This window comes from Salmo salar, chromosome 14, assembly GCF_965601325.2.
Source record: "Salmo salar chromosome 14, fSalSal1, whole genome shotgun sequence".
In the NCBI taxonomy this organism is placed as follows: Eukaryota; Metazoa; Chordata; class Actinopteri; order Salmoniformes; family Salmonidae; genus Salmo; species Salmo salar.
Window position 1 is genome coordinate 5,001,663 of NC_138304.1, and position 26,556 is coordinate 5,028,218.

The window sequence follows — 26,556 nt, forward strand, 5'->3', positions numbered from 1 at the left end:
CAGGTTTTCCACTAGGATTTTGCCTGTGCTTATAGCACTGTATTCCGTTTCTTTTTATCCTAACAAACTCCCTAGTCCTTGCCGATGACAAGCATAGTCATAACATACTCATGTAGCTCAGTTGGTAGAGCACGGAGCTTGCAACGCCAGTGTTGTGGGTTCGATTCCCATGGGGGACCAGTATATGAAAATGTATGCACTCACTACTTTACTTAGCGTCTGCTAAATTATATAAATGTAAAACATGATGCAGCCACCACCATGCTTGAACATATAAAGAGTGGTACTCAGTGATGTGTTGTGTTGGATTTGCCTCAAATGTAACCCTTTGTATTCAGGACAAAAAGGTTTTTTTGCAGTATTACTTTAGTGCCTTGTTGCAAACAGGATACGTGTTTTGTACTGGCTTCCTTTTTTTCACTCTAATTTAGGTTAGTATTGTGGAGTAACTACAACATTGTTGATCCATCCTCAGTTTTCTCCCATCACAGCCATTGAACTCCAACGGTTTTAAACTCACAATTGGCCTAATGTAGTGACTGGGTGTATTGATACACCATCCAAAGTGTAATTAATAACTTCACCATGCTAAAAGGGATATTCATTGTCAGATTTTTTTGTTGTTTACCCATCTACCAATAAGTGACCTTCTTTGTGAGGCATTGAATCTGTGTTTGAAATTCCCTGCTCAACTGAGGGACCTTTCATATAATTGTTTGTGTGTGGTACAGAGATGGGGTTGTCATTCACAAATCATGTTAAACACTATTATAGCACACAGAGTAAGTTCATGCAACTTATTATGTGATTTGCTGAGAAAGGTTTTACTCCTGAACTTAGTTAGGCTTGTCATAAGAAATGGGTTGAATACTCATTGACTCAAGACATTTTCATTTGTATTTAATTTGTAAAAATCGAAAAAAATATAATTCCACTTTGACATTATGGGGCATTGGGTGTAGGCCAGTGACAACAAATCTACATTTAATCCATTTTAAATTCAGCCTGTAACACAACAACATTTGGAAAAAGTCAAGGGGTGTGACTTTAAAACATCTTAACTACTTGTGACTGTAGGAGAATTTGCAAAAGTCACTTTTTGGCACTCTGTCACTGTGTCCATTCCAAGATGTGCTGTTCATCAACAAAAACAAATCTCTCAAATTTTGTGAACAAATTTGTTTACATCTCATTTCTCTTTTGCCAGGATAATCCATCCACCTGACAGGTGGCGTATCAAGAAGCTGATTAAACAGCATGATCATTACACAGGTGCACCTTGTGCTGGGGACAATAAAACAAAGCCACACGTCTCAAGTTTTGAGGGAGTGTGCAATTGGCATGCTGACTGCGGGAATGTCTGCCAGAGCTGTTGCCAGATAATTGAATGTTAATTTCTCTACCAACGTTGTTTTAGAAACTTTTGCAGTACGCTCAACCAACCTCAGAACCGCAGACCACATGTAACCATGCCAGCCCAGGACCTCTACATCCGGCTTCTTCACCTGCGGGATCGTCTGAGACCAGCGACTCGGACAGCTGGTGAAACTGTGGGTTTGCATAACTGAAGAATTTCTGCACCAACTGTCAGAAACCGTCTCAGGGAAGCTCATCTGTGTGCTCGTCGTCTTCACCAGGGTCTTGACCTGACTGCTGTTCAGCGTAGCTGACTTCAGAAGGGCAAATGCTCACCTTCGATGGCCACTGGCACTGGGGCTGGGAACTCTCATGAACTTATCCTCTGCAGCAGGTGGGTCTTCCTTTCCTGTGGCGTTCCTCATCAGAGCCAGTTTCATCATAGCTCTTGATGGTTTTTGCAACTGCACCTTTTTATTTTTTTTACTGATCTAATTTCACCTTAATTTAACCAGGTAGGCCAGTTGAGAACACATTCTCATTTACAACTGCGACCTGGCCAAGATAAAGCAAAGCAGTGCGACAAAAACAACAACACAGAGTTACATATGGGGTAAACAAACGTACAGTCAATAACAATAGAAAAATCAATGTACAGTGTGTGCAAATGAAGTAAGATTAGGAAGGTAAGGTAATAAATAGGCCATAGTGGCGAAAAAATTACGATTTAGCATTAACACTGGAGTGAACGATGTGCAGACGATGATGTGCAAGTAGAGATACTGTGGTGTAAAAGAGCAATAAAAAATAATAAATAACAATAAGGAAGTGAGGTAGTTGGGTGTGCTATTTACAGATGGGCTGTGTACAGGTACAGTAATCGGTAAGCTGCTCTGACAGCTGATGCTTAAAGTTAGAGAAGGAGATATAAGTCTCCAGCTTCAGTGATTTTTGCAATTCGATCCAGTCATTGGCAGCAGAGAACTGGAAGGAAAGGTGGCCAAAGGCGGTGTTGGCTTTGGGGATGACCAGTGAAATATTCCAGCTGAGCGCGTGCTATGGGTGGGTGTTACTATGGTGACCAGTGAGCTGAGATAAGGCGGGGCTTTACCTAGCAAAGAGTTATAGATGACTTGGAGCCAGTGGGTTTGGCGACGAGTATGTAGCGAGGGCCAGCCAACGAGAGCATACAGGTCGCAGTGGTGGGTAGTATATGGGGCTTTGGTGACAAAGCAGATGGCACTGTGATAGACTACATCCAATTTGCTGAGTAGAGTATTGGAGGCTATTTTGTAAATGACATCGCCGAAGTCAAGGATCGGTAGGATAGTCAGTTTTACGAGGGTATGTTTGGCAGCATGAGTGAAGGAGGTTTTGTTGCAAAATAGGAAGCTGATTCTAGATTTAATTTTGGATTGGAGATGCTTAATGTGAGTCTGGAAGGAGAGTTTACAGTCTAACCAGACACCTAGGTATTTGTAGTTGTCCACATATTCTAAGTCAGAACCGTCTAGAGTAGTGATGCTAGTCGGGCGGGTGGGTGCGGGCAGCGATCGGTTGAAGAGCATGCATTTAGTTTTACTAGCATGTAAGAGCAGTTGGAGGCCACAGAAGGAGTGTTGTATGGCATTGAAGCTCGTTTGGAGGTTTGTTAACCTGTTGGGGATAGGGGGCAGTATTTGCACGGCCGGATAAAAAATGTACCCGATTTAATCTGGTTACTACTCCTGCCCAGTAACTAGAATATGCATATAATTATTGGCTTTGGATAGAAAACACCCTAAAGTTTATAAAACTGTTTGAATGGTGTCTGTGAGTATAACAGAACTCATATGGCAGGCAAAAACCTGAGAAGATTCCTTACAGGAAGTGGCCTGTCTGACCATTTCTTGCCCTCCTTGATCATCTCTAACAAAAACAGGGGATCTCTGGCATGACGTGACACTTCCTACGGCTCCCATGGGCTCTCAGAAGGCGGGAAAAAGCTGAACGATGTAATTCCATCCCCAGGCTGAAACACATTAGCGCGTTTGGCAAGTGCTCTATCAGAGGGCCATCAGACTGAGGCTCGTGCATGAGGGGATAGCATGCTTTTACTTTCACTCTCTTTGTATTAAAAAATTATTTCCCGGTCGGAATATTATCGCTTTTTTACGAGAAAAAATGGCATAAAAATTGATTTTAAACAGCGGTTGACATGCTTCGAAGTACAGTAATGGAATATTTAGAATTTTTTTGTCACGAAACGCGTCGTGCTCGTCACCCTTATTTACCCTTTCGGATAGTGTCTTGAACGCACGAACAAAACACCGCTATTTGGATATAACAATGGATTATTTGGGACCAAACCAACATTTGTTATTGAAGTAGAAGTCCTGGGAGTGCATTCTGACGAAGAACAGCAAAGGTAATAACATTTTTCTTATAGTAAATCTGACTTTGGTGAGTGCTAAACTTGCTGGGTGTCTAAATAGCTAGCCCTGTGATGCCGGGCTATCTACTTAGAATATTGCAAAAACATATCGAGTGCATAGAGGAGTTCTGTATCTATAATTCTTAAAATAATTGTTATGTTTTTTGTGAACGTTTATCGTGAGTAATTTAGTAAATTCACCGGAAGTGTTCGGTGGGAATGCTAGTCACATGCTAGTCACCTGCTAATGTAAAAAGCTGGTTTTTGATATAAATATGAACTTGATTGAACAGACATGCATGTATTGTATAACATAATGTCCTAAGATTGTCATCTGATGAAGATCATCAAAGGTTAGTGCTGCATTTAGCTGTGGTTTGGGTTAATGTGACATTATATGCTAGCTTGAAAAATGGGTGTCTGATTATTTCTGGCTGGGTACTCTGCTGACATAATCTAATGTTTTGCTTTCGTTGTAAAGCCTTTTTGAAATCGGACAGTGTGGTTAGATTAACGAGAGTCTTGTCTTTAAAATGCTGTAAAATAGTCATATGTTTGAGAAATTGAAGTAATAGCATTTCTAAGGTATTTGAATAACACGCCACGGGATTCAACTGGCTGTTGAGTAGGTGGGACCCAGAGAGGTTAACGCAGTGTCCAAAGAAGGGCCAGATGTATACAGAATGGTGTCATCCGCGTAGAGGTGGATCAGAGAATCACCAGCAGCAAGAGCGACATCATTGATATACAGAGAAAAGAGTTGACCCGAGAATTGAACCCTGTGGCACCCCCATAGAGACTGCCAGAGGTCCGGACAACAGGCCCTCTGATTTGACACACTGAACTCTATGTGAGAAGTAGTTGGTGAACCAGTCAAGGCAGTCATTTGAGAAACCAAGGCTATTGAGTCTGCCGATAAGAATGCGGTGATTGACAGAGTCGAAAGCTTTGGCCAGGTCGATGAAGACTGCTGCACAGTACTGTCTCTTATCGATGCTGGTTATGATATCATTTAGGACCTTCAGCGTGGCTGAGGTGCACCCATGACCAGCTCGGAAACCAGATTGCATAGAGGAGAAGGTACGGTGGGATTCGAAATGGTCGGTGATCTGTTTGTTAACTTGGCATTCAAAGATTTTAGAAAGCCAAGGCAGGATGGATATATGTCTTTAACAGTTTGGGTAGAGGGGGATGACCACGGTAGCTTTCCAATTTTTGGGGATCTCAGAAAATACGAAAGAGAGGTTGAACAGGCTAGTGATAGGGGTTGCAACAATTTCAGCGGATAATTTTAGAAAGAGAGGGTCCAGATTGTCTAGCCCAGCTGCTTTGTAGGGATCAAGATTTTGCAGCTCTTTCAGAACATGTGGGTGAAGGAGAAGCGGGGGGGACTTGGGTAAGTTTCTGCGGGGGGTGCAGATCTGTTGGCTGGGGTAGGGGTAGCCAGGTGGAAAGCATGGCCAGCGGTAGAAAAATGCTCATTGAAATTATCGATTATCGTAGATTTATTGATGGTGACAGTGTTTGCTAGCCTCAGTGCAGTGAGCAGCTGGGAGGAGGTGTTCTTATTCTCCATGGACTTTAGTGTCCCAAAACTTTTTGGAATTAGTGCTACAGGATGTATATTTCTGTTTGAACTGACTGTGTATATTGGTTCATGACTTCCCTGAAAAGTTGCATATCGCGGGGGCTATTCGATGCTAATGCAGAACGCCACAGGATGTTTTTGTGCTGGTCAAAGGCAGTCAAGTCTGGGGTGAACCAAGGGCTATATCTGTTCTTTGTTCAAATTTTTTGAATGGGGCATGCTTATTTAGCACTTTTAAAGAGCAACCAAGCATCCTCTATTGACGGGATGAGGTCAATATCCTTCCAGGATACCCGGGCCAGGTCAATTAGAAAGGCCTGCTCGCTGAAGTGTTTTAGGGAGCGTTTGAAAGTGATGAGGGTTGGTCGTTTGACCGCGGACCCATTACGGATGCAGGCAATGAGGCAGTGATTGCTGAGATCCTGGTTGAAGACAGCAGAGGTGTATTTAGAGGGAAAGTTGGTCAGGATGATATCTATGAGGGTGCCCATGTTTACGGATTTAGGGTTGTACCTGGTTGGTCCTTATTAATTTTTACAGGAGCAGCCAACAAGTGCTCAGCATATATGGAAACTCCTTCAAGACTGTTGGAAAAGCATTCCTCATGAAGCTGGTTGAGAGAATGCCAAGAGTGTGCAAAGCTGTCATCAAGGCAAAGGGTGGCTACTTTGAAGAATCTCAAATATAAAATAGATTTTGATTTGTTTAACACTTTTTTGGTTACTACATGATTCCATGTGTGTTATTTCATAGTGTTGATGTCTTCACTATTATTCTACAATGTAGAAAATAGTAAAAATAAAGAAAAACTCTTGAATGAGTAGGTGTGTCCAAACTTTTGACTGGTACTGTACCTTCAAATAAAAGGTGAAATTCTGTACTGTTGCCTCATATGAAACATTTGATCTCAAATTAGTGATCCTGTAGCCAAATAATGTTTATGAGAAATTATCTAGTTTGATGGGATGGGCAGTTTGTTATATTTAAAGTTACAAGAGAGAAAAGAAAGAGAAACACATTTAATATAAAGTAATTAGTTAAAACATCAATCAAAAGGGCACTTTTTATATAGTAGGGCAAAATGGCAGGTGCTTCAGCACCCTTAGGGCTCCATCTGCTGTCCAAATACATGTATGAAACAAGGGTGTCTGGAGAAGGAATCCGTTCACCAGGCATCGTAGTATTGTTTTTAATTTATATGCAATCAGAGAAACATCAGGTCCCATTTTGAGAGTGTGGGAGAACTGGACCGGGGAACAAACTCCCAACCTTCCAATCTCAGGGTGGACACTCTAAACAAAAGGCCACTGAGATGGTACCTGACAAAATTATGTAATATAATACGATAGAACAAAGACATTGGCCTTCCTCACCTCCTGTCGCTTGAAGTTCTGGACGGCTTGATCAAAATGGTCATCTTTCGTCTCATCCGCCTTTCCCAGTTTCTGCAGTACCTGGAACCAAATGAACACAAGATGTTCTGAGACAGTCTGTGAAATAAGCATCAATTAGCCACTTTTGCTGCTGATAGGAGCAGGGTGTATTGCCCCTAGATACTGATTTTGGGTCAGTTTTGCATTTCCCCTTAATAGTTAAAGGTCCAATGCAGTCGTTTATATCTCAATATCAAATAATTTACGAGTAACAATTAAGTACCTTACTGTGATTACTTTCAAATAAAAATAGCTTCTTAGCAAAGAGAAATTTCTCAAGCAAGAATTTTGCTAAGACTGTCTGGGAGTGGAGTTATCGAGGGGCTTAATTGGACGAGCCACATGTAACACGAAAAGTAGCTGTTATTGGCAGAGAGGTTTGAAACTCTGTTATTGGTCTACTAACTAACTGGTGATGTCGCCAGGTAGGTCAAAACTACCTCCCACCAAAACAGGCTGAAAAATGTCAGGCAGTCTTTTCAAACAGCTATTACACTTAAAGGGCATTATCATTATTTTCACAATTTCACAATAATATTCCTACCTCAGTGTGGAAATATATGTAAAACACAGGAAAATCATGTTTCTGACTGCACTGGGCCTTTAAGGTTAGGATTGGGGGAGGAGAAGCTGATCCTTGATCTGCATTAGGGGAAACTTCACCCCGGAGATTAGTACACACTCATCTATTTAAAATCAAATTTGATTTAATTGCATTTAAAATCGCAACACACTTTATAGCACAACAATAAAATAAACGCAATAAAAAACAATAGAAGGCAGCATATTACAGACTTGCCAACTAGATTGAATACCAACTGAATTGCATTCTAGTTGAACTGGGTACTGAGTACTGGTTGCTAATGAGTACAGCATTTTCAAAAGATACTTTTGGTCATGTAGTGTATCTGGACACCTGCTCGTCGAACATCTTATTCCAAAATCATGGGCATCAATATGGAGTTGGTCCCCCCTTTGCTGCTATTACAGCCTCCACTCTTCTGGGAAGGCTTTCCACTAGATGTTGGAACATTGCTGCGGGGACTTGCTTCCATTCAGCCACAAGAGCATTAGTGAGGTTAGTGAGGGCACTGATATTGGGCAATTAGGCCTGGCTCGCAGTTGGCATTCCAATTTATCCCAAAGGTGTTCGATGGGGTTGAGGTCAGGGCTCTGTGCAGGCCAGTCAAGTTCTTCCACACTGATCTCAACAAACCTTTTCTTTATGGACCACACTGTGTGCACGGGGGCATTGTCATGCTGAAACAGCAAAGGGTCTTCCCCAAACAGTTACCACAAAGTTTGAAGCACAGAATCGTCTAAAATGTCATTGTATAGTGTAGGTTAAGATTTCCCTTCACTGGAACTAAAGGGGCCTAGGCCGAACCATGAAAAACAGCCCCAGACCATTATTCCTCCTCCACCAAACATTACAGTTGGCACTATGCATTCGGACACGTAGCGTTTTCCTGGCATCTGCCAAACCCAGATTAATCCGTTTGACAGCTAGATTGTGAAGCGTGGTTCATCACTCCAGAGAACGCGTTTCCACTGCTACAGAGTCCAATGGCGCATGGTGATCTTAGGCTTGTGTGGGGCTGCTCGGCCATAGAAACCCATTTCATGAAGCTCTCGACGAACAGTTATTGTGCTGACGTTGCTTCCAGAGGCAGTTTGGAAGTCGGTAGTGAGTGTTGCACCCGAGGACAGACAATTGTTACGTGCTGTGCTTCAACACTCGGCGGTCCTGTTCTGTGAGCTTGTGTGGCCTACCACTTCGCGACTGAGCCGCCGTTGCTCCTAGCGGATTCCACGGGACAGCTCTAGCGGGGCAGAAATTTGACGAACTGACTTGTTGGAAAGGTGGCATCCTTTGACGGTGCCACGTTGAATGTAACTGAGCTCTTCATTAAGGCCATTCTACTGCCAATGTTTCTCTATGGAGATTGCATGGCCGTGTGCTTGATTTTACACACTGGTCAGCAACGGATGTGGTTAAAATATCCGAATCCACTAATTTGAAGGGGTGTCCACATATTTTTGTATATACAGTGGGGGAAAAAAAGTAGTTGATCCCCTGCTGATCTCAGGAGGGATTTTGTCCCACTCCTCTTTGCAGATCTTCTCCAAGTCATTAAGGTTTCGAGGTTGACATTTGGCAACTCGAACCTTCAGCTCCCTCCACAGATTTTCTATGGGATTAAGGTCTGGAGACTGGCTAGGCCACTCCAGGACCTTGATGTACTTCTTCTTGAGCTACTCCTTTGTTGCCTTGGCCGTGTGTTTTGGGTCATTGTCATGCTGGAATACCCATCCACGACCCATTTTCAATGCCCTGGCTGAGGGAAGGAGGTTCTCACCCAAGATTTGACGGTACATGGCCCCGTCAAATGATGCGGTGAAGTTGTCCTGTCCCCTTAGCAGAAAAACACCCCAAAGCTTAATGTTTCCACCTCCATGTTTGACGGTGGAGATGGTGTTCTTGGGGTCATAGGCAGCATTCCTCCTCCTCCAAACACGGCGAGTTGAGTTGATGCCAAAGAGCTCCATTTTGGTCTCATCTAACCACAACACTTTCACCAGTTGTCCTCTGAATCATTCAGATGTTCATTGGCAAACTTCAGACGGGCCAGTATATGTATTCTTGAGCAGGGGGACATTGCGGGCGCTGCAGGATTTCAGTCCTTCACGGCGTAGTGTGTTACCAATTGTTTTCTTGGTGACAATGGTCCCAGCTGCATTGAGATCATTGACAAGATCCTCCCGTGTAGTTCTGGGCTGATTCCTCACCGTTCTCATGATCATTGCAACCCCACGAGGTGAGATCTTACATGGAGCCCCAGGCCGAGGGAGATTGACAGTTCTTTAGTGTTTCTTCCATTTGCGAATAATCGCACCAACTGTTGTCACCTTCTCACCAAGCTGCTTGGCGATGGTCTTGTAGCCCATTCCAGCCTTGTGTAGGTCTACAATCTTGTCCCTGACATCCTTGGAGAGCTCTTTGGTCTTGGCCATGGTGGAGAGTTTGGAATCTGATTGATTGATTGCTTCTGTGGACATGTGTATTTTTTACAGGTAACAAGCTGCGGTTAGAAGCACTCCCTTTAAGAGTGTGCTCCTAATCTCAGCTCATTACCTGTATAAAAGACACCTGGGAGCCAGAAATCTTTCTGATTGAGAGGGGGTCAAATACTTATTTCCCTCATTAAAATGCAAATCAATTTATAACATTTTTGACATGCGTTTTTCTGGATTTTGTTGTTGTTATTCTGTCTCTCACTGTTCAAATAAACCTACCATTAAAAGTATAGACTGATCATTTCTTTATCTGTGCAAAATCAGCAGGGGATCAAATACTTTTTCCCCCCCACTGTATTGTGTTTCTGCTGCCTTGTTATACTTCAGAAAAATGTAATTGTGTGAATAAAAGCTAAATAAATAGCGTTTTCAATAGGATTCTGCACTCTTGAATGACCTCAACTGTCTCCAGGCATTCCCAAAGCTCCGTTCACACTACACAATTGTATAATTCCTACAATCGTATAACCTTTCACGCTACTTGATTTCTATTATCAAATTTGCTTTCATGTTTACTGACCGTTTACTGGAACCAAGGATGTCAGGCATTTCTAGAATGTGCATCGGGGATAATCAATATGAAGCTTGTTTTCATTTGGCTCCTCAAGCCTGTATGACCATCGAGAACCTTTACACAGCGCTCGTATAAACTTTCAGAGCATGATCATAACATTTGTGGCAAATATCGTGTAGTGTGAAAGCAGTTTTAATTCACGCAATCTGAAAATAGGGTTTGATAGGCTGTGCAAATGTATAATGTAGGCCTGTGTGCAAATACAGAATGTGCACGCTTTCATGCCAGGAGAATAGAAATGATTGACTATTCAACATAATCTGAAATGATTGACAACTCAACATAATCTGAAATTACTGATGTCATGTGACAATCCGAATGGAACATGAGCGATATAGGCCTATGGACTATCTCCTATGGCTATCTGTGATGGACTATTTATTTTCCACCCTTCTGCAAAACGAATTGCTCATTCTGTTTGTGCATATTCTGAATTAATCGGACTGGTGATTTATCATTTTTCTCAGTGTCATGGCCTAGGCCAATTGACCAGAATTTATTTAATTAATCTGAAGGGAAGCACTTCATTTTGAGTGGATATACTGTTATATTCTACGTTTTGCAGTTGTTGTTTTGTTTCCCTATTGTATGGATATCAAAGGTATTGTTCTGCTGAAATTGATTGTACAGATTTAAATTAGGGTATATTTAATCTTAAGGGAAAACCATTTTAGAGGGGATACTTCTATACGTTTTTTCTATCCTTTTCTATATTTATAATGCGTTATTCATAATTTGGTGTATTGGTAGTTAATATTGGGATATTGATATTTATTGTCTCAAGTGAATTAATTAAGATGAAGGGAAGGAGTTCATCTGGAGAGGATACATGATATATTCTATCCTCTATATGTCACATTGGCATAAATGATTCGGGAGACAGGCGCAGGAATGCGTAATATATATATTTTTTTATTAAGCCCAAATTCTGGCGTGCCGTGTAAAGGCACGGGGACGAAGGCCAAACAAACACGTAACAAAATACAGGGTAGAAACCCAAACAAAAGAGCGAGGAGTACCTTGAATAAATAACACAAACCCACAATGATTAACACATGGGACGAGACCCGTAAATATCTGCGCAATCCACAAGGGCACGAAAGCCCAAAACACACAGCACAGGTACTCACACGCACCAACGGACATTGTAACAATAATGGACAGCCCAATGGAAACCAAAGGGCACACTTATATAAGTACTAATCAGTGGGAATAGGGGACAGGTGTGCGTAATGGAAGTTCCGGAGGGATCCGTGACACTATATTATTTTTTCTCTTACATTCTCAATTCTGGGTATTACTGTCAGCTAAAGGTTTGCTAATATTGATTGCCTTTGTTGGCTGCTGTGTTTTTTTCATCCTTTTTTACATTTATTTAGAACTGTTCATGCTGGTGTCTTTTCTAGACAGTTCATCATTTCTTGTTTTGTTATATCTTGCTAGTTATTGGCCATCTCTTTATCTCTATTGACCACTCCTATGAACTCAAATCAGCTATCTAGGTTATAATGACCATGGAGTAGACGCTCCTCCCACCTCCCACCTCGGGCCTCTTTAGGTTTTAGGCTGAGGGGCGTCGGGAGGGCGAACGTTGTATGTAAGTAATTAATTATGGTAAGTATACTTGAAACTTTTATCTCATTATGGTAAGTGGTGACAGAAATATAGCCAGTTATAATTGTAATGGCTTAGCAGATAATAAGAAAAGACAATCAGTATTTACCTGGCTAAAAGAGAAGGAATATAATATCTAATGTTTACAGGAAACTCACTCTACATCTATTGATGAAGTTGTGTGGGAAAATGACTGGGGTGGCGAAATGTACTTCTGTCATGCACAAAGAAATGTAAAATAGCTACTGATGTTAATTAATAATAATTTCAATCCGAATGTCCAAACTGTCCAAACAGATCCGCAAGGAAGGTGGGTCCTTTTGAATATGCTATTGGATGATAAACAGATTTGGCTCATTAATCTATATGGTCTAAATAATGAGGATCTACACGTCTTTGAAAATATTCATAGCAATCTATTGAGCTCACAAGCAACAAATGATTGTATTATTAATCAATATACCACGGCTAAGGGCTGTTCTTATGCACAACGCAACACGAAGTGCCTGGCATCTACCCCATTCAAAGCCACTTAAATCTTTTATCTTGCCCATTCACCCTCTAAGTGGTACACATACCATGTATGCTGATATGTATCGTATGTATGGCTGTGTTTGCTGATGTGTATATACAGTGCCTTCACAAAGTATTCATACCCCTCGACTTATTCCACATTTTGTTGTGTTAGAGCCTGAATTCAAATGTTTTATTTTTATTTTCTTCAAACATCTACAGACAATACCCAATAATGACTAAGTAAAAACATATTTTTAGAAATGTTGGCAAATGTATTGAAATTGTAATGCAAACATATCTAATTTACATAGGTATTCACACCTCTGAGTCAATACAGCGATTACAACTGATTCTTTCTGGGTAAGTCTATGAGGTTTGCACACCTGGATTGTATAATATTTGCACATTATTCTTAAAATAATTCTTCAAGCTCTGTCAAGTTGGTTGTTGAAAATGGCTGTCTAGCGGTGATCAAGTCTTACCATAGATTTTCAAGCCAATTTAAGTCAAAACTGTAGCTAGGCAACTCATGAACATTGAATGTCTTCTTGGTAAACAACTCCAGTGTAGATTTGGTCTTATGTTTTAGGTTATTGTCCCGCTGAAAGGTGAATTCATCTCCCAGTGTCTGGTTGAAAGCAAACTGAACCAGGTTTTCCTCTAGGATTTTGCCTGTGTTTAGCTCCAATCTGTTTCTTTTTAATCCCCCACCCCCCCCCCCAAAAAAAACGATCACAACTGAGTATTTCGTCCTTAACGATTACAAGCATAATCATTACATGATGCAGACACCACTTTGTTTGAGGGGTACTCATTAATGTGTTGTATTTGTAATATTTTTTATTCTGTACAGGTTTCCTTTTTTTCACTCTGTCATTTAGGTTAGTATTGTGGATTAAATACAACACTGTTGATTCATCCTCAGTTTTCTCCTATCACAGCTATTAAACTCTGTAACTGTTTTAAAGTCACCATTGGCCTCATGGTGAAATCCCTGAGTGGTTTCCTTCCTCTCCAGAAACTGAGGAACCTTATAGATAATTGTATGTGTGGGGTACAGAGATGAGGTAGTCATTCAATAATCATGTTAAACACCATTTTTGCATACAGAGTGAGTCTATGCAACTTATTATGTGACTTGTTAAGCTAATTCTGTAGTCCTTAACTTATTTAGGCTTACCATAACAAAGGGATTGAATACTTATTGAATCAAGACTTTTCAGCTTTTCATTTTTAATTAACTTTGACTTTATGGGGTAGTGTGTAGGCCAGTGACACAAAATCTAAATTTAATCAATTTTCAAATTTAGGCTGTATTATGTTATGTTTTATGTGGACCCCAGCAAGAGTAGCTCCTCTGTGAGCAACAGCTAATGGGATCCTAATAAAACAAAGTCTGTTGTTGATCACGTTACTGATTCCAACCTCCAGTCCAGAGGTTATTTCATTGGTTGGAGTGAATTCGGTCAATTCAGGAAGTTCATTTTAATTCAATTCATAACTTGAAATGTTGGAAGTGAGCAACCGTCAACAACCCTCATGAACCGTCAACAACCCTCAACCCTCATCAAATATTCAAAAAAGGATTACAATAATGAGATGTATGCACCAGTCCAAAGAAAGGATAGGTGGGAGCTAGACAGCGCATCAAGCTGCTTTGTGGACAACGACGCCCATTCTTATGGCAGAGAGACATGCATCTTGTCAGTATATCCATCATCTTTGACAGGGTTCTTTGTAAGGCAAATGGTTCTATCTATTTAGGACCATAAAATGTTCCCCTATGGTGACAAGCTGAAGAACGCTCAATGGTTCTAGTTAGAACCCTTTTTTCTAAGATGGTAGGCAACACACAATACTGTCAAAACATTTATACATTTTGACCATGAATAAGTCATCAATTGTGTACACTACGGTATGTATCACATGAAAGTGAGCAAGCACAAAGAAAACGCAACAAACAATACTGCCAGCTAACACATATCTACCTTAAGGGTATGACATTAACTCAGCTGATTGTGCTTTGTGAGTAGAAAACACAAAAATGGCTGACACTCAACACAAAACATTTTTGCCTGTATAAAATAAATATGAAATACCGGTAGAGCCTAAAACTCTGCACCAATTTGGTTTTGCTATTGTTACACTTTAATTATTCTTAGGCATGAGCTGCACCCATATACAAATCAGACTTTTACCATATGTCAAGTTGCTTAGAGCTATTCATTTGTGTTAGATCAGTGATTACTGATCATAGGAATGAACTGTGTTTGTAAAGCATTCAAACAGGGCCTGACACTAAGGCTGAAGGAGATGAGAGGGCATCCTGTCCCCCTGGACTATATGACACACTGAGGAGGACACAACGGGGGTGTAGGGGAAACACGGATGGTAGGGAACGCCCTCCTGGGGAATGGCTGTCAGAGACAAACACCCTCCTCCTCTCCCCCGCCTCTCCCTGTGTATCAAGTTCCCCTCTCCCAAACAACCAGGGAGATGGCACAGATAGTCATGTGACATAAGCAGACACCACTGCTGTATCTGGTTACTGGCCCAACGGTCTTAACCGCTAGGCTACCTGCTGTCCTGTAACAAGGTAGAGGAATACAGAGACTGTCAACCACACCATACCAGTCAAACGTTTGGACACACCTACTCATTCCAGGGTTTTTATTTATTTTGACTGTTTTCTACATTGTAGAATAATAGTGAAAATATCAAAACTATGAATTAACATATGGAATCATCTGGTAACCAAAAGAAGTGTTAAACAAATCAAAATATATTTTATATTTGAGATTCTTCAATGTAGCCACCCTTTGCCTTGCACACTCTTGGCATTCTCTCAACCAGCTTCAATAGGTAATCACCTGGAATGCATTTCAATTAACAGCTGTGCCTTGTTAAAAGTTAATTTGTGGAATTTAGACTGCGTGAATCAGGCTTTCATGATCGAATTGCTGCAAAGAAACCACTACTAAAGGACACCAATAAGAAGAAGAGACTTGCTTGGGCCAAGAAACACAAGCAATGGTCAATAGACCGGTGGAAATCTGTGCTTTGGTCTGATAGGTCCAAATGTGAGATTTTTGGTTTCAATCGCCGTGTCTTTGTCAGACACAGAGTAGGTGAACAGATGATCTCTGCATGTGTGATTCCCACTGTGAAGCATGGAGGAGGAGGTGTGATGGTTTCGGGGTGCTTTGCTGGTGATTTATTTAGAATTCAAGGCACACTTAACCAGCATGGCTACCACAGCATTCTGCAGTGATACGCCATGCCATCTGGCTTGGGCTTAGTGGGACTCAATTGTTTTTCAACAGGACAATGACCAAACACACCTCCAGGCTGTGTAAGGGCTATTTGACCAAGGAGAGTGATGAGTGCTGCATCAAATGACCTGGCCTCCACAATCACCCGACCTCAACCCAATTGAGATGGTTTGGGATGAGTTAGACCACAGGGTGAAGGAAAAGCAGCCAACAAGTGCTAAGCATATGTGGGAACTCCTTCAAGACTGTTGGAAAAGCATTCCAGGTGAATCTGGTTTAGAGAATGCTAAGAGTGTGCAAAGCTGTCATCATCGCAAAGGGTGGCCACTTTGAAGAATCTCAAATCTAAAATATATTTTGATTTGTTTAACACTTTTTTGGTTACTACATGATTCCATATGTGTTATTTCATAGTTTTGATGTCTTCACTATTATTATACAATGTAGAAATAGTAAAAATAAAGAAAAACCCTTGAATGAGTCGGTGTTGTCAAACGTTTGACTGGTACTGTAGTTCCTCTCTGTTGTATATGTGTGAGTCATACAGTTAGCTTTGTTCTTCTCTCTCTCTCATCCCCACTATGCCAGCAGTGCTTAACTGAGCCAGATCCTGCCGGAACAACACCTCTCAGATTTTACTTTGTTTGTTCCGGCACCTATTTGCCCAGATACGGTAACTCTCGCGGCATGATTTATTCATTATTTCACTGTTCGCACTGTAGACATTCTAATAAAAGCGATCTGCATTAAATCAAGTTGTCCACTTGTTATTTCTCCCGCCCCCCAGAAAGACCATCATGTAAAAGCACAGTGATCCTTCTATGTAATCATCCTATCCTGCCACACTGATTCCAGACCTGCTCTCTTATTTGTACATAGAGGTTATGGGGAGGGCCAGTGGGGTAATTAACTGATCTTGACACAGGTCTTGGTAGTGGTGGTCAGCTAGTGAAGAGGTCCCTACGTAATCAGTCTCCCTACTGAATTTGAATCGTGGGAATGCGAAATAAAAAATGTATAAGAAAAGGCAATCGAGTTTGACATTTTTCAAGTCCAAAAATCCAGAGAAAGATGGTGAATCAAACCCAGAACGAGCTGTCAGTGCCGGAGGAAAGGAGTGAGGTGTAAACTGTTATTGATGGCAATGCTAATCCTGCCAGTTGAGCAATCACCACCGGCACCTCCACTAGCTAGTAGGCTACTAGCAAGTCAGACTCACAGGGAGAGGGAGACCGGGAGCAGTGCATCCACCGAGTACTCGGAGGAGGTACAATCTGCAGTTCAAGAACAAGCAAACGTATAACCCCTGGCTTAACATGCAGAATTGAAAGCTGGGCTGTACAACATACCAAAAGGTAGGGAGCTTCAGTCTAGAAACAACTGGAGGGATTCAACTAGTAAAAGAGTGGGTGGAATGTACAATAAATGAACATCCTACGCATCAGAAGTTAAAAAAACAACAAAGAGCCCTCAGAAAAAAGGTTTTTGAACATGCCTGAACCAAGGTGCATTTGGTGGCAGCAAGCCTTGTAGACAAGGCTAAAGAGGACACCCAGGTTAACACTGAAAATGAACAAAATAAATAGACACTATGCCAGAGTCTTCAGAACAGCCTTAGGAGTTTAAACATCACAGCCACATGCCCGCTCATGGCTTTGAGCAAGAAGTTGACTCTCAGGAGTTAAATGGACTTGACATGGGGAGAGTCATTATGGGAGGTTTCACAGCACAGAACAAGTTTGTAATCTGAATATGTGCTTCATATGATCACATGGCCTACATTGATTTATTTTATTTCAAGTATTTGTTTTATTTGCGATATTTGTTCTCCTGCTACATTGATGTCTTGAAAATTATATTAAATTCAGGTCTTGTAAGCCCGACAGCTGAGTATGTGTGCATATGGCAGGTGTTCTGCAGTGTCGTCTAAAAATGTTGCTGTACATTGATGTCTAGATAATTAGGCTATAAGATATTCGGACTTGCGTAAGCCCGCAGCTATACTCAAGTATGTGGGCATACTGCAGTGACGTCTAAAATGCTTTGAACTAATTAGCACCTTGGATAGTGCTGTCCATTTCACCACCATAGATAGTAGGCTACTTGGATAGTGCTGTCCATTTCACCACCATAGATAGTAGGCTACTTGGATAGTGCTGTTCGTTTCACCACCATAGATAGTAGGCTACTTGGATAGTGCTGTCCGTTTCACCACCATAGATAGTAGGCTACTTGGATAGTGCTGTTCGTTTCACCACCATAGATAGTAGGCTACTTGGATAGTGCTGTCCGTTTCACCACCATAGATAGTAGGCTACTTGGATAGTGCTGTCTGTTTCACCACCATAGATAGTAGGCTACTTGGATAGTGCTGTCTGTTTCACCACCATAGATAGTAGGCTACTTGGATAGTGCTGTCTGTTTCACCACCATAGATAGTAGGCTACTTGGATAGTGCTGTTCGTTTCACCACCATAGATAGTAGGCTACTTGGATAGTGCTGTCTGTTTCACCACCATAGATAGTAGGCTACTTGGATAGTGCTGTTCGTTTCACCACCATAGATAGTAGGCTACTTGGATAGTGCTGTCTGTTTCACCACCATAGATAGTAGGCAAAGGAGAAGAAAAAAAATAGCAATATGCGGATGAGGTAGTTGGGTGGGCTATTTACAGATGGGCTATGTACAGGTGCCATGATCTGTAAGCTGCTCTGACAGCTGATGCTTAAAGTTAGTGAGGGTGATATGTCTCCAGCTTCAGTGATTTTTTTACAGTTCGTTCCAGTCATTGGCAGCAGTGAACTGGAAGGAAAGGCGGCCAAAGGAGGAATTGGCTTTGGGGGTGACTAGTGAAATATACCTGCTGGAGCGCGTGCTACGGGTGGGTGCTGCTATGGTGACCAGTGAGCTGAGATATGGTGGGGCTTTACCTAGCAAAGACTTATAGATGACTTGGAGCCAGTGGGTTTGGCAACGAATATGAAGCGAGGGCCAGCGAACGAGAGCATAAACGTCGCAGTGGAGGGTAGTATATGTGGCTTTGGTGACAAAACGGATGGCACTGTGATATTGGTCTTTTACCAAATAGGGCTATCTTCTGTATACCACCCCTACCTTGTCACAACACAACCGATTGGCTCAAACCTAGGATGGTAAGAAATAGATTATATGGACCTTTGGGTATCGTCTAACCAGGTTTTTAAAATATTGTACCCTTTCTCCCCCTGTTACTCTATATAAAGCACTCAGTAGACAGTACTGCTTACTTGACAAACAGGTAAATATACCATATGTCTGTCTATTGTTGGGGCTGTAACCCTGTCCACCTACAATAATCAAATCGAATCATGAGCAACATTCGATATTGGACAATCACATAGGACCACATAGCCAAGATGCTCCATCTCAGAAGGTTATAGCAAGCCTGAGATAAAAATATAGAATGTGACTCTAGTTAAATCATCCTTGGTTTTATCAGGCGTAGCTACTAGTTTCAGAATGGTCACATTATCTGTCATTATTTTTCATTCGTACAAGGTGTGTGTTATTAACAGTTTGAGCAGGGTTTTTGGTTTGTCAACCTCTATCCTTAAACTCACATTTTACTCCAACTGTAGTTAACCACAACCCACCAACCTTCCCCAAGGTTGAAAAAAGACAACATGAGAAGATGAATAAAATATTGAAAACATTGCATGGATATTATGGAAAATACACTTGCATTTTCTCACTTGCGTGCCAATGGTATACAGTCTAAGGAGACTGTAAATATAGAGCAACTGCAAGGGTTCTTTGTTGGTTCATTAAGCAAATGCTAATATGAATGATGCGTCAGACAGACATCCCTAAGGTACCCTCTTTTGAACAGCTCGTCAGCTGTTTCAAGGGTCAGTCACTCCACTGAAATACTCTACTGCACCAATATAATCACATTCTCAACAGTAGAACATGCAAATAATGGAGAAAACAACCAAGTAAAGCATCTACATACTGTGGACATATTCCACTACGGTCCTGGAGTACAGAAACACATCTGGTTTCATTCTTTGCTTCTAAACATGGACACTTGGGCTGTGTTAATAAATATATAGCGTAGTAGATCAATGTTTTGCAACAGTACCTCCTCTTTTTACTTCACCTCAAAAAGCTTTCTGCCTACTGAACATGACCCAGGTGAAGGATTGATTGGCCAATGACAATTGACCAATTAATTAACTAGGTAGGAAAGAAAACCAGCAGTACCTCAGCCCGTGAATAGTTCAATTACCCTCGCATACAGATGTATATTGAATTTGGGTGGGGAATGTATTAACAGAGGGTTGCCAGAATAGGGTAGTCTACTTCTTCTGTAATGTTGTTCTCTGATGCTTCCGAATGTGACAAAACATCACAACCTCCAGTCCGCGGTTTAGGCTAATGCTCTGAGTCACTGCCTTTGCTTTATATAGTCATGACCTGTTCTGTGATAACTCTTTATGAATTCTCCCTTCTCTGTAAAATCCGAAATATATACACTATCATTCAGAGTTGTTCGCTCGAGTCACATGACTTGGACTCGAGTTACAAGAGACTCGACTTAGAAAATAAATAACTTGAGATTTGACTTGGAGCCTCAAGACTCTGGACTCAACTTTGACTTGAGAGTGATGACTTGGCAGGTTTTAGAATGTCGAAATTATATGGCTAGATTTTGTAATGTTTTGTCACTCATTTTGTGGCACAGAGTCTACATGGATTACTTTTCATGCAGCAAGAGACAGTAGCTGCAGCATAGCCCTTGCAAAAAAAATCTGCAACAGATTGGCTAGTGAGACTCACACTGGGCCCTCTGATTGGACCAGCAAACTGTCAATCAACACAGGTCGGGTGAGCTAGCAAACAGATTGCTGATTTGCTGTGTACGACAAATGTCAAATTGTAGGGAGAGAGGATTGCCATAATAAATAAATATGCAGCTCCAAAAATAGTTTAGTGATTAAGAATATTAACTGTTTACTTTGCAAGCCCACCAGCAATGGGGCAACAATTACTAGCATAGGCCTACTGGTCTTTCGGTATTTAAAAATAGCTTGAAATTGATCATTTACTTATGAAGCTTGCATTTGGAATTTGTTGTTAAAATTAATTATTACTGTGGCTAAGACTCACCATAGGCGCGTCTTTCCAAACTCCAACCAGCAGAGAGTGCTTTTTTTCTCTTGTTGAAATGTTTGCTGTTGCTTTCACACGTTTAAATGTATATGTGGTAAATCTATATGCCATGTAATCCTACACTAATTGCTGGTGTTTCATCATTCCATCCCGTACCGTTTATTGTAACACTTAGACATTTCTGTTTTCTGTGTAGTAGGCTTGCGATACCTTTTCATTTAGCCAACCATTTCTTACCCTGCTCTGAGTGGGTACAATGTTTATTGTGCACATGAACATTCGCAAGACTCATGAGGTAGAAGTTATGTTTATTCCACGTCTGTGTCCTACGTCTCTGTCATTTGTATTGTGTAGTAGGAGCATGGGCAACTCAGTGTGCTTAGAACAGGCTACGTGGCCTGCGCTCCACGCTTTGGAGTCACAACTCTGAATAAGACTAAATGATTGTTCCATGTAAGTATGGTGTTGAAATATCACTAATAAATCATTATTAATCAAACTTACAAATGTACCAATGTAACAATGGATGTGGAAATTGCCATTTACATTGTAGAACCAGTTTATTGGTTGTAATTGCCAAATTGGGTAAATGTATGGTCCTGGGGGCCAAGTGCCTGTATTATGTACCTCTTGGAGCTCTGTTAGACAGATTCCATTTGGTTTCTCAAGGGGAGGTTGTGCAGTCTTGTCATCTACCTGTGTCCGTTCAGATAGGACAGGATAGACCTGATTCAGAGGCTATTTCTTTTGGGCTATTGACCATGTATATTTGGTAAATCTACTTGTATATTTTGTATGATATGGTGCTTTCACCATTGGATCACCAAGATCTGTAAATAAATCTACACTCTGAGCATGTCAACCTGCCATGCCTTCTGCTGATTTCCTGCCAGTACGACTTCTACAAGGTCCATATTTGACAATTAGCCTACATAGGATAATCAAAATGTGTTGTAGACAAAACAAGATTTTTTTTTTTTATTTGACTTGGTGGGAAAAAACTTGACTTTGTTTTAGAATTCAAGACTTGCACTTGAGTCTTGACCCGTTCAACTTGTAACTTGAGACTTGCTTGTGACTTGGTCCCACCACTGCTGTCCTTGTTCAATAAAATAACAACAATAAAGTAAGGGTCAATTCCAACGAACATCATCAGGAGAGAATCAAACATAAAAGCTGATGAGCATTCTCTTAAAGGTTATAATCATTGAATATGCCACCACTATATGTCAGGATAGGTAGTTGCATTCATTAAATAGTGAATTTTACCAACAGGCTTACTTTGCAGATTAACTTGCAATAGATGTGAGTGAGAAATTTACAAGTGATTATTTCAAGCAAGCATTGACAATGCTCCTTTCAAATGCCCAACGGCGGCTGGTGATTATTTTAACACCCCAGGCTATTTCATCCAGCTAAGGTGTCAGTCGGCAACCCAAGCACCCAAACCCCATTACTATGTGGCCTACCTTTATTAGTCCCTGAGCTCTGTTTACACCCTGGGCACAAAACCTAGAGGGGAAACGCAATCCAGCAGAGACAGCTAGCCTATCAAATATTAACCTCTCGGCAAAGCCAGGAGTCTCAGTCTCACAGCACAGCAAAGTCACCAAAAGCCAGACATTACAAGAATGCTATTCGCAGCAATGCTAGCTAAATGGAATGCTATCCTCAACACACACTAGCCATGCTAGCCATTAGCGACCTGCTCTGCTAGCTATAATATCACAAAAAAGAAACATCCCTTTTTCAGGACCCTGTCTTTCAAAGATAATTCGTAAAAATCCAAATAACTTCACCCATTGTAAAGGGTTTAAACTCTGTTTCCCATGCTTGTTCAATGAGCCATAAACAATTAATGAACATGCACCTGTCATTAAGACACTAACTGCTTACAGACGGTAGGCAATTAAGGTCACAGTTATGATAACTTAGGACACTAAAAAGGCATTTCTACTGACTCTGAAAAACACCAAAAGAAAGACGCCCAGGGTCCCTGCTCATCTGCGTGAACGTACCTTAGGCATGCTGCAAGGAGGCATGAGGACTGCAGATGTGGCCAGGGCAATAAATTGCAATGTCCGTACTGTGAGACGCCTAAGACAGAGCTACAGGGAGACAGGACGTACAGCTGATCGTCCTCACAGTGGCAGACCACGTGTAACAACACCTGCACAGGATCGGTACATCCGAACATCACACCTGCAGGACAGGTACAGGATGGCAACAACAACTGCCTGAGTTACACCAGGAACGCACAATCCCTCCATCAGTGCTCAGACTGTCCGCAATAGGCTGAGAGAGGCTGGACTGAGGGCTTGTAGGCCGTTGTAAGGCAGGTCCTCACCAGACATCACCGGCAACAACGTCACCTATGGGCACAAACCCACCGTCACTGGACCAGACAGGACTGGCAAAAAGTGCTCTTCACTGACGAGTCACGGTTTTGTCTCACCAGGGGTGATGGTTGGATTCGCGTTTATTGTCAAAGGAATGAGCGTTACACCGAGGCCTGTACTCTGGAGCGGGATCGATTTGGAAGTGGAGGGTCCATCATGGTCTGGGGCGGTGAGTCACAGCATCATTGGACTGAGCTTGTTGTCATTGCAGGCAATCACAACGCTGTGTGTTACAGGGAAGACATCCTCCCTCATGTGGTACCCTTCCAGCAGGCTCATCCTGACATGACCCTCCAGCATGACAATGCCACTAGCCATACTGCTCATTCTGTGCGTGATTTCCTGCAAGACAGGAATATCAGTGTTCTCCCAGTGAAGAGCCCAGATCTCAATCCCATTGAGCACATCTGGGACCTGTTCGATCGGAGGGTGAGGGCTAGGGCCATTCCCCCAGAAATGTCCAGGAGCTTGCAAGTGCCTTGGTGGAAGAGTGGGGTAACATCTCACAGCAAGAACTGGCAAATCTGGTGCAGTCCATGAGGAGATGCACTGCAGTACTTAATGCAGCTGGAGGCCACATCAGATACTGACTGTTACTTTTGATTTTGACCTCCCCTTCGTTCAGGAACACATTATTACATTTCTGTTAGTCACATGTCTGTGGAACTTGTTCAGTTTATGTCTCAGTTGTTGAATCTTGTTATGTTCATACAAATATTTACACATGTTAAGTTTGCTGAAAATAAACGCAGTTGACAGTGAGAGGACGTTTCTTTTTTTGCTGAGTTTACATGTTAAACTTTTGAGTTGAGCTAATCGTTTTGACAATGTTTACCACATTACTGTGAAAGAGACAAAAAGTGGAGTATGTTTCTAAGCCAAGATACCTGAGCATGGACACTTTGCTAAAACATTATTATGGATGGAGCTCTAGTGCAGGATTTCAACACTCCGACAAGTGCACTTCATCAGTATAGTGGTCTTAACAGGTCAGGTACTGCCAAAATGTTTCTGTATCTTCACGGCAAATCATTGTTGAAGTGGGTGGAGATGAGGGGGCAATATATGCTTACTGTTGTGTATTTTTACCTGCAAGGTTATATTGTTACCACTCACACATGAATCACAATCAAACCAGACCAACCCAACTGTTCCACAATAAAGCTTAGATAATAAAGAAAAACACTGAATACAGGACCAGCACAACACTAACAACATTGATTGTGTCAACAAGAGGAACAGTGAATACACTGAAAATACACAGAGGAGTCCTTCTAAAAAAATATAAACTTGCCGGGTTGGGAACCGAGCAGAGATTTTAATATTGTAAAATTAGATGAATGCTTTTGACAAGGTTTTAATGTCTCATAAACCCTTGTAGCAGTTGCAAATCCATTATAGGTGTATATAATGGGGCATGATGTGTCTTGGTATTGGTTGTTTCTTTTACCCTACTTCCTCATCATGTGATCCATCCTGCCCTAGGATCTCATATCAGGGCCAGGCTACATCCAATACCTTCCCCCTGATAACAAAGGACTCATTGTCCTTTGTCTTATTCCTGCAGGCCTTCTCCAGGTTGAAGTTTCCCCTAGATGAAGATCTAGGATCAGCTTCTCCTACCCAATCAACATTAACCCCTTACACTCGTGGGAATTAACCTATAGGGCAAAATTGAAATGTTTCTTACAGAAGAAATATGGAATGCATAACCAAGGTAGCATTTAAAAGGGAACAGTTTGGAAGTTATGGGGAAATGATTACACTAAAAGGTGAGGACACAACACTTAACTCGACACAAGACTGAATCCAAACATGAACACTGTTGATTTTATGTTCATTTTACATTTACTGTACTTTTTTTCTGCATTTGTTGCTAATAAAATCTGAGATACTCTGGATACATTCAGTAACATGATTAGATTATTCTTGGGAAATTGGGGGTAGTAGGTGCAGCATGAGACCAAAAAATGACAAGGGTTTGAGTGAGAGGTCTAACTGGTGTTACCAAGTGGCCATACACCTCTCCAAAGTGTGCACAGTTGCCAAATAATTTAAATTCACTTTCATGACTCAAAGAAGAGTCTTGAACTTTCAGGTGCACACTTGTAGTTGTTTTGTTTGGAACACAAGACCTGCATCCAAGCTTTCACACAATTACTGTTGTGATTTACGCAATCCAAAAACGGTCCATAATAAAATCGGAATCTGGGTCAGGTGGGCATAATTGAAAAGATTGTTCTATTGCCAACATGACTAGCTAAATAAAAAAATACGATCTTACAGTGTTAGGCTTTCACAAGGCAATTCAGAGAAGCAGATCTTAATTTTGGTGCGCATAGAATGGAGTCATGAATGCATTCAGATATGCATTCAGATATACATTCAGATATGCATTCAGATGCGTGGTCCGTGGCAAATTTTCTTCACAATACAACAAACAGGCTCATTCTGTTCAGGACATCCAAGGGTAGAACACCATGTCATCTTGTAACTGTACATCAAACATTGTGATCATAAACATTGACAATGTATATGACATGAAATGTGGAGTGAACATTTGGACTCACGGGTGTTTGGCTTGCTTGTATGGCATTGAAGCGGCATTTATTAAAATCCTCAACATCTTTAAAAATAATTGAGTCCTCATAATTTAAAGCATTTTCCTTACTCAAACAACAAAACATTTGCAAAAGTTGCCCAATTAGGAGAGTGAAGGAGGCAACTTCTTGTTGCGCGGTGCTGAAGTTCGGAACGGCTGTCAGTCAAAACCCATACAGAGCTGTTAAGCGGAGACCCTAAGCTCTGACGGCATGTTACTGTAAAACTACTGCGTTCCAATTTAAGCGCTTATCAGTGTCCAAATCTGCCATTTTCAACCCATACAGTGCATTCGGAAAGTATTCAGACCCCTAGACTTTTTCCACGTTTTGTTATGTTACAGCCTGATTCTAAAATGGATTAAATAAAACATTTCTCAGCAATCTACACGATACCCCATAATGACAAAGCGAAAACAGGTTTTTAGAAATTCTTGCAAATGTATTAAAAATAACAAAAACAGACATACTTTATTTACATAAGTATTCAGACCCTTTGCTATGAGACTCAAAATTGAGCTCATGTGCATCCTGTTTCAATTGATCATCCTTGAGATGTTT

The 26,556-nt window shown here is 41.3% G+C and overlaps 1 protein-coding gene across 6 annotated transcripts in view; it reads right to left on the bottom strand.

Moving 5' to 3' along the window:
• amph (amphiphysin) overlaps window positions 1-26,556 on the bottom strand; it is a 134,062-nt gene that overhangs the window by 94,572 nt on the left and 12,934 nt on the right. For all 6 annotated transcript variants that reach the window (XM_082960692.1, XM_014139127.3, XM_045693800.2 and 3 more), the window contains exon 2: window positions 6,731-6,811. In XM_082960692.1, the coding sequence (XP_082816818.1) occupies window positions 6,731-6,811 (81 nt within the window). The remainder of the gene's footprint in view (window positions 1-6,730; window positions 6,812-26,556) is intronic.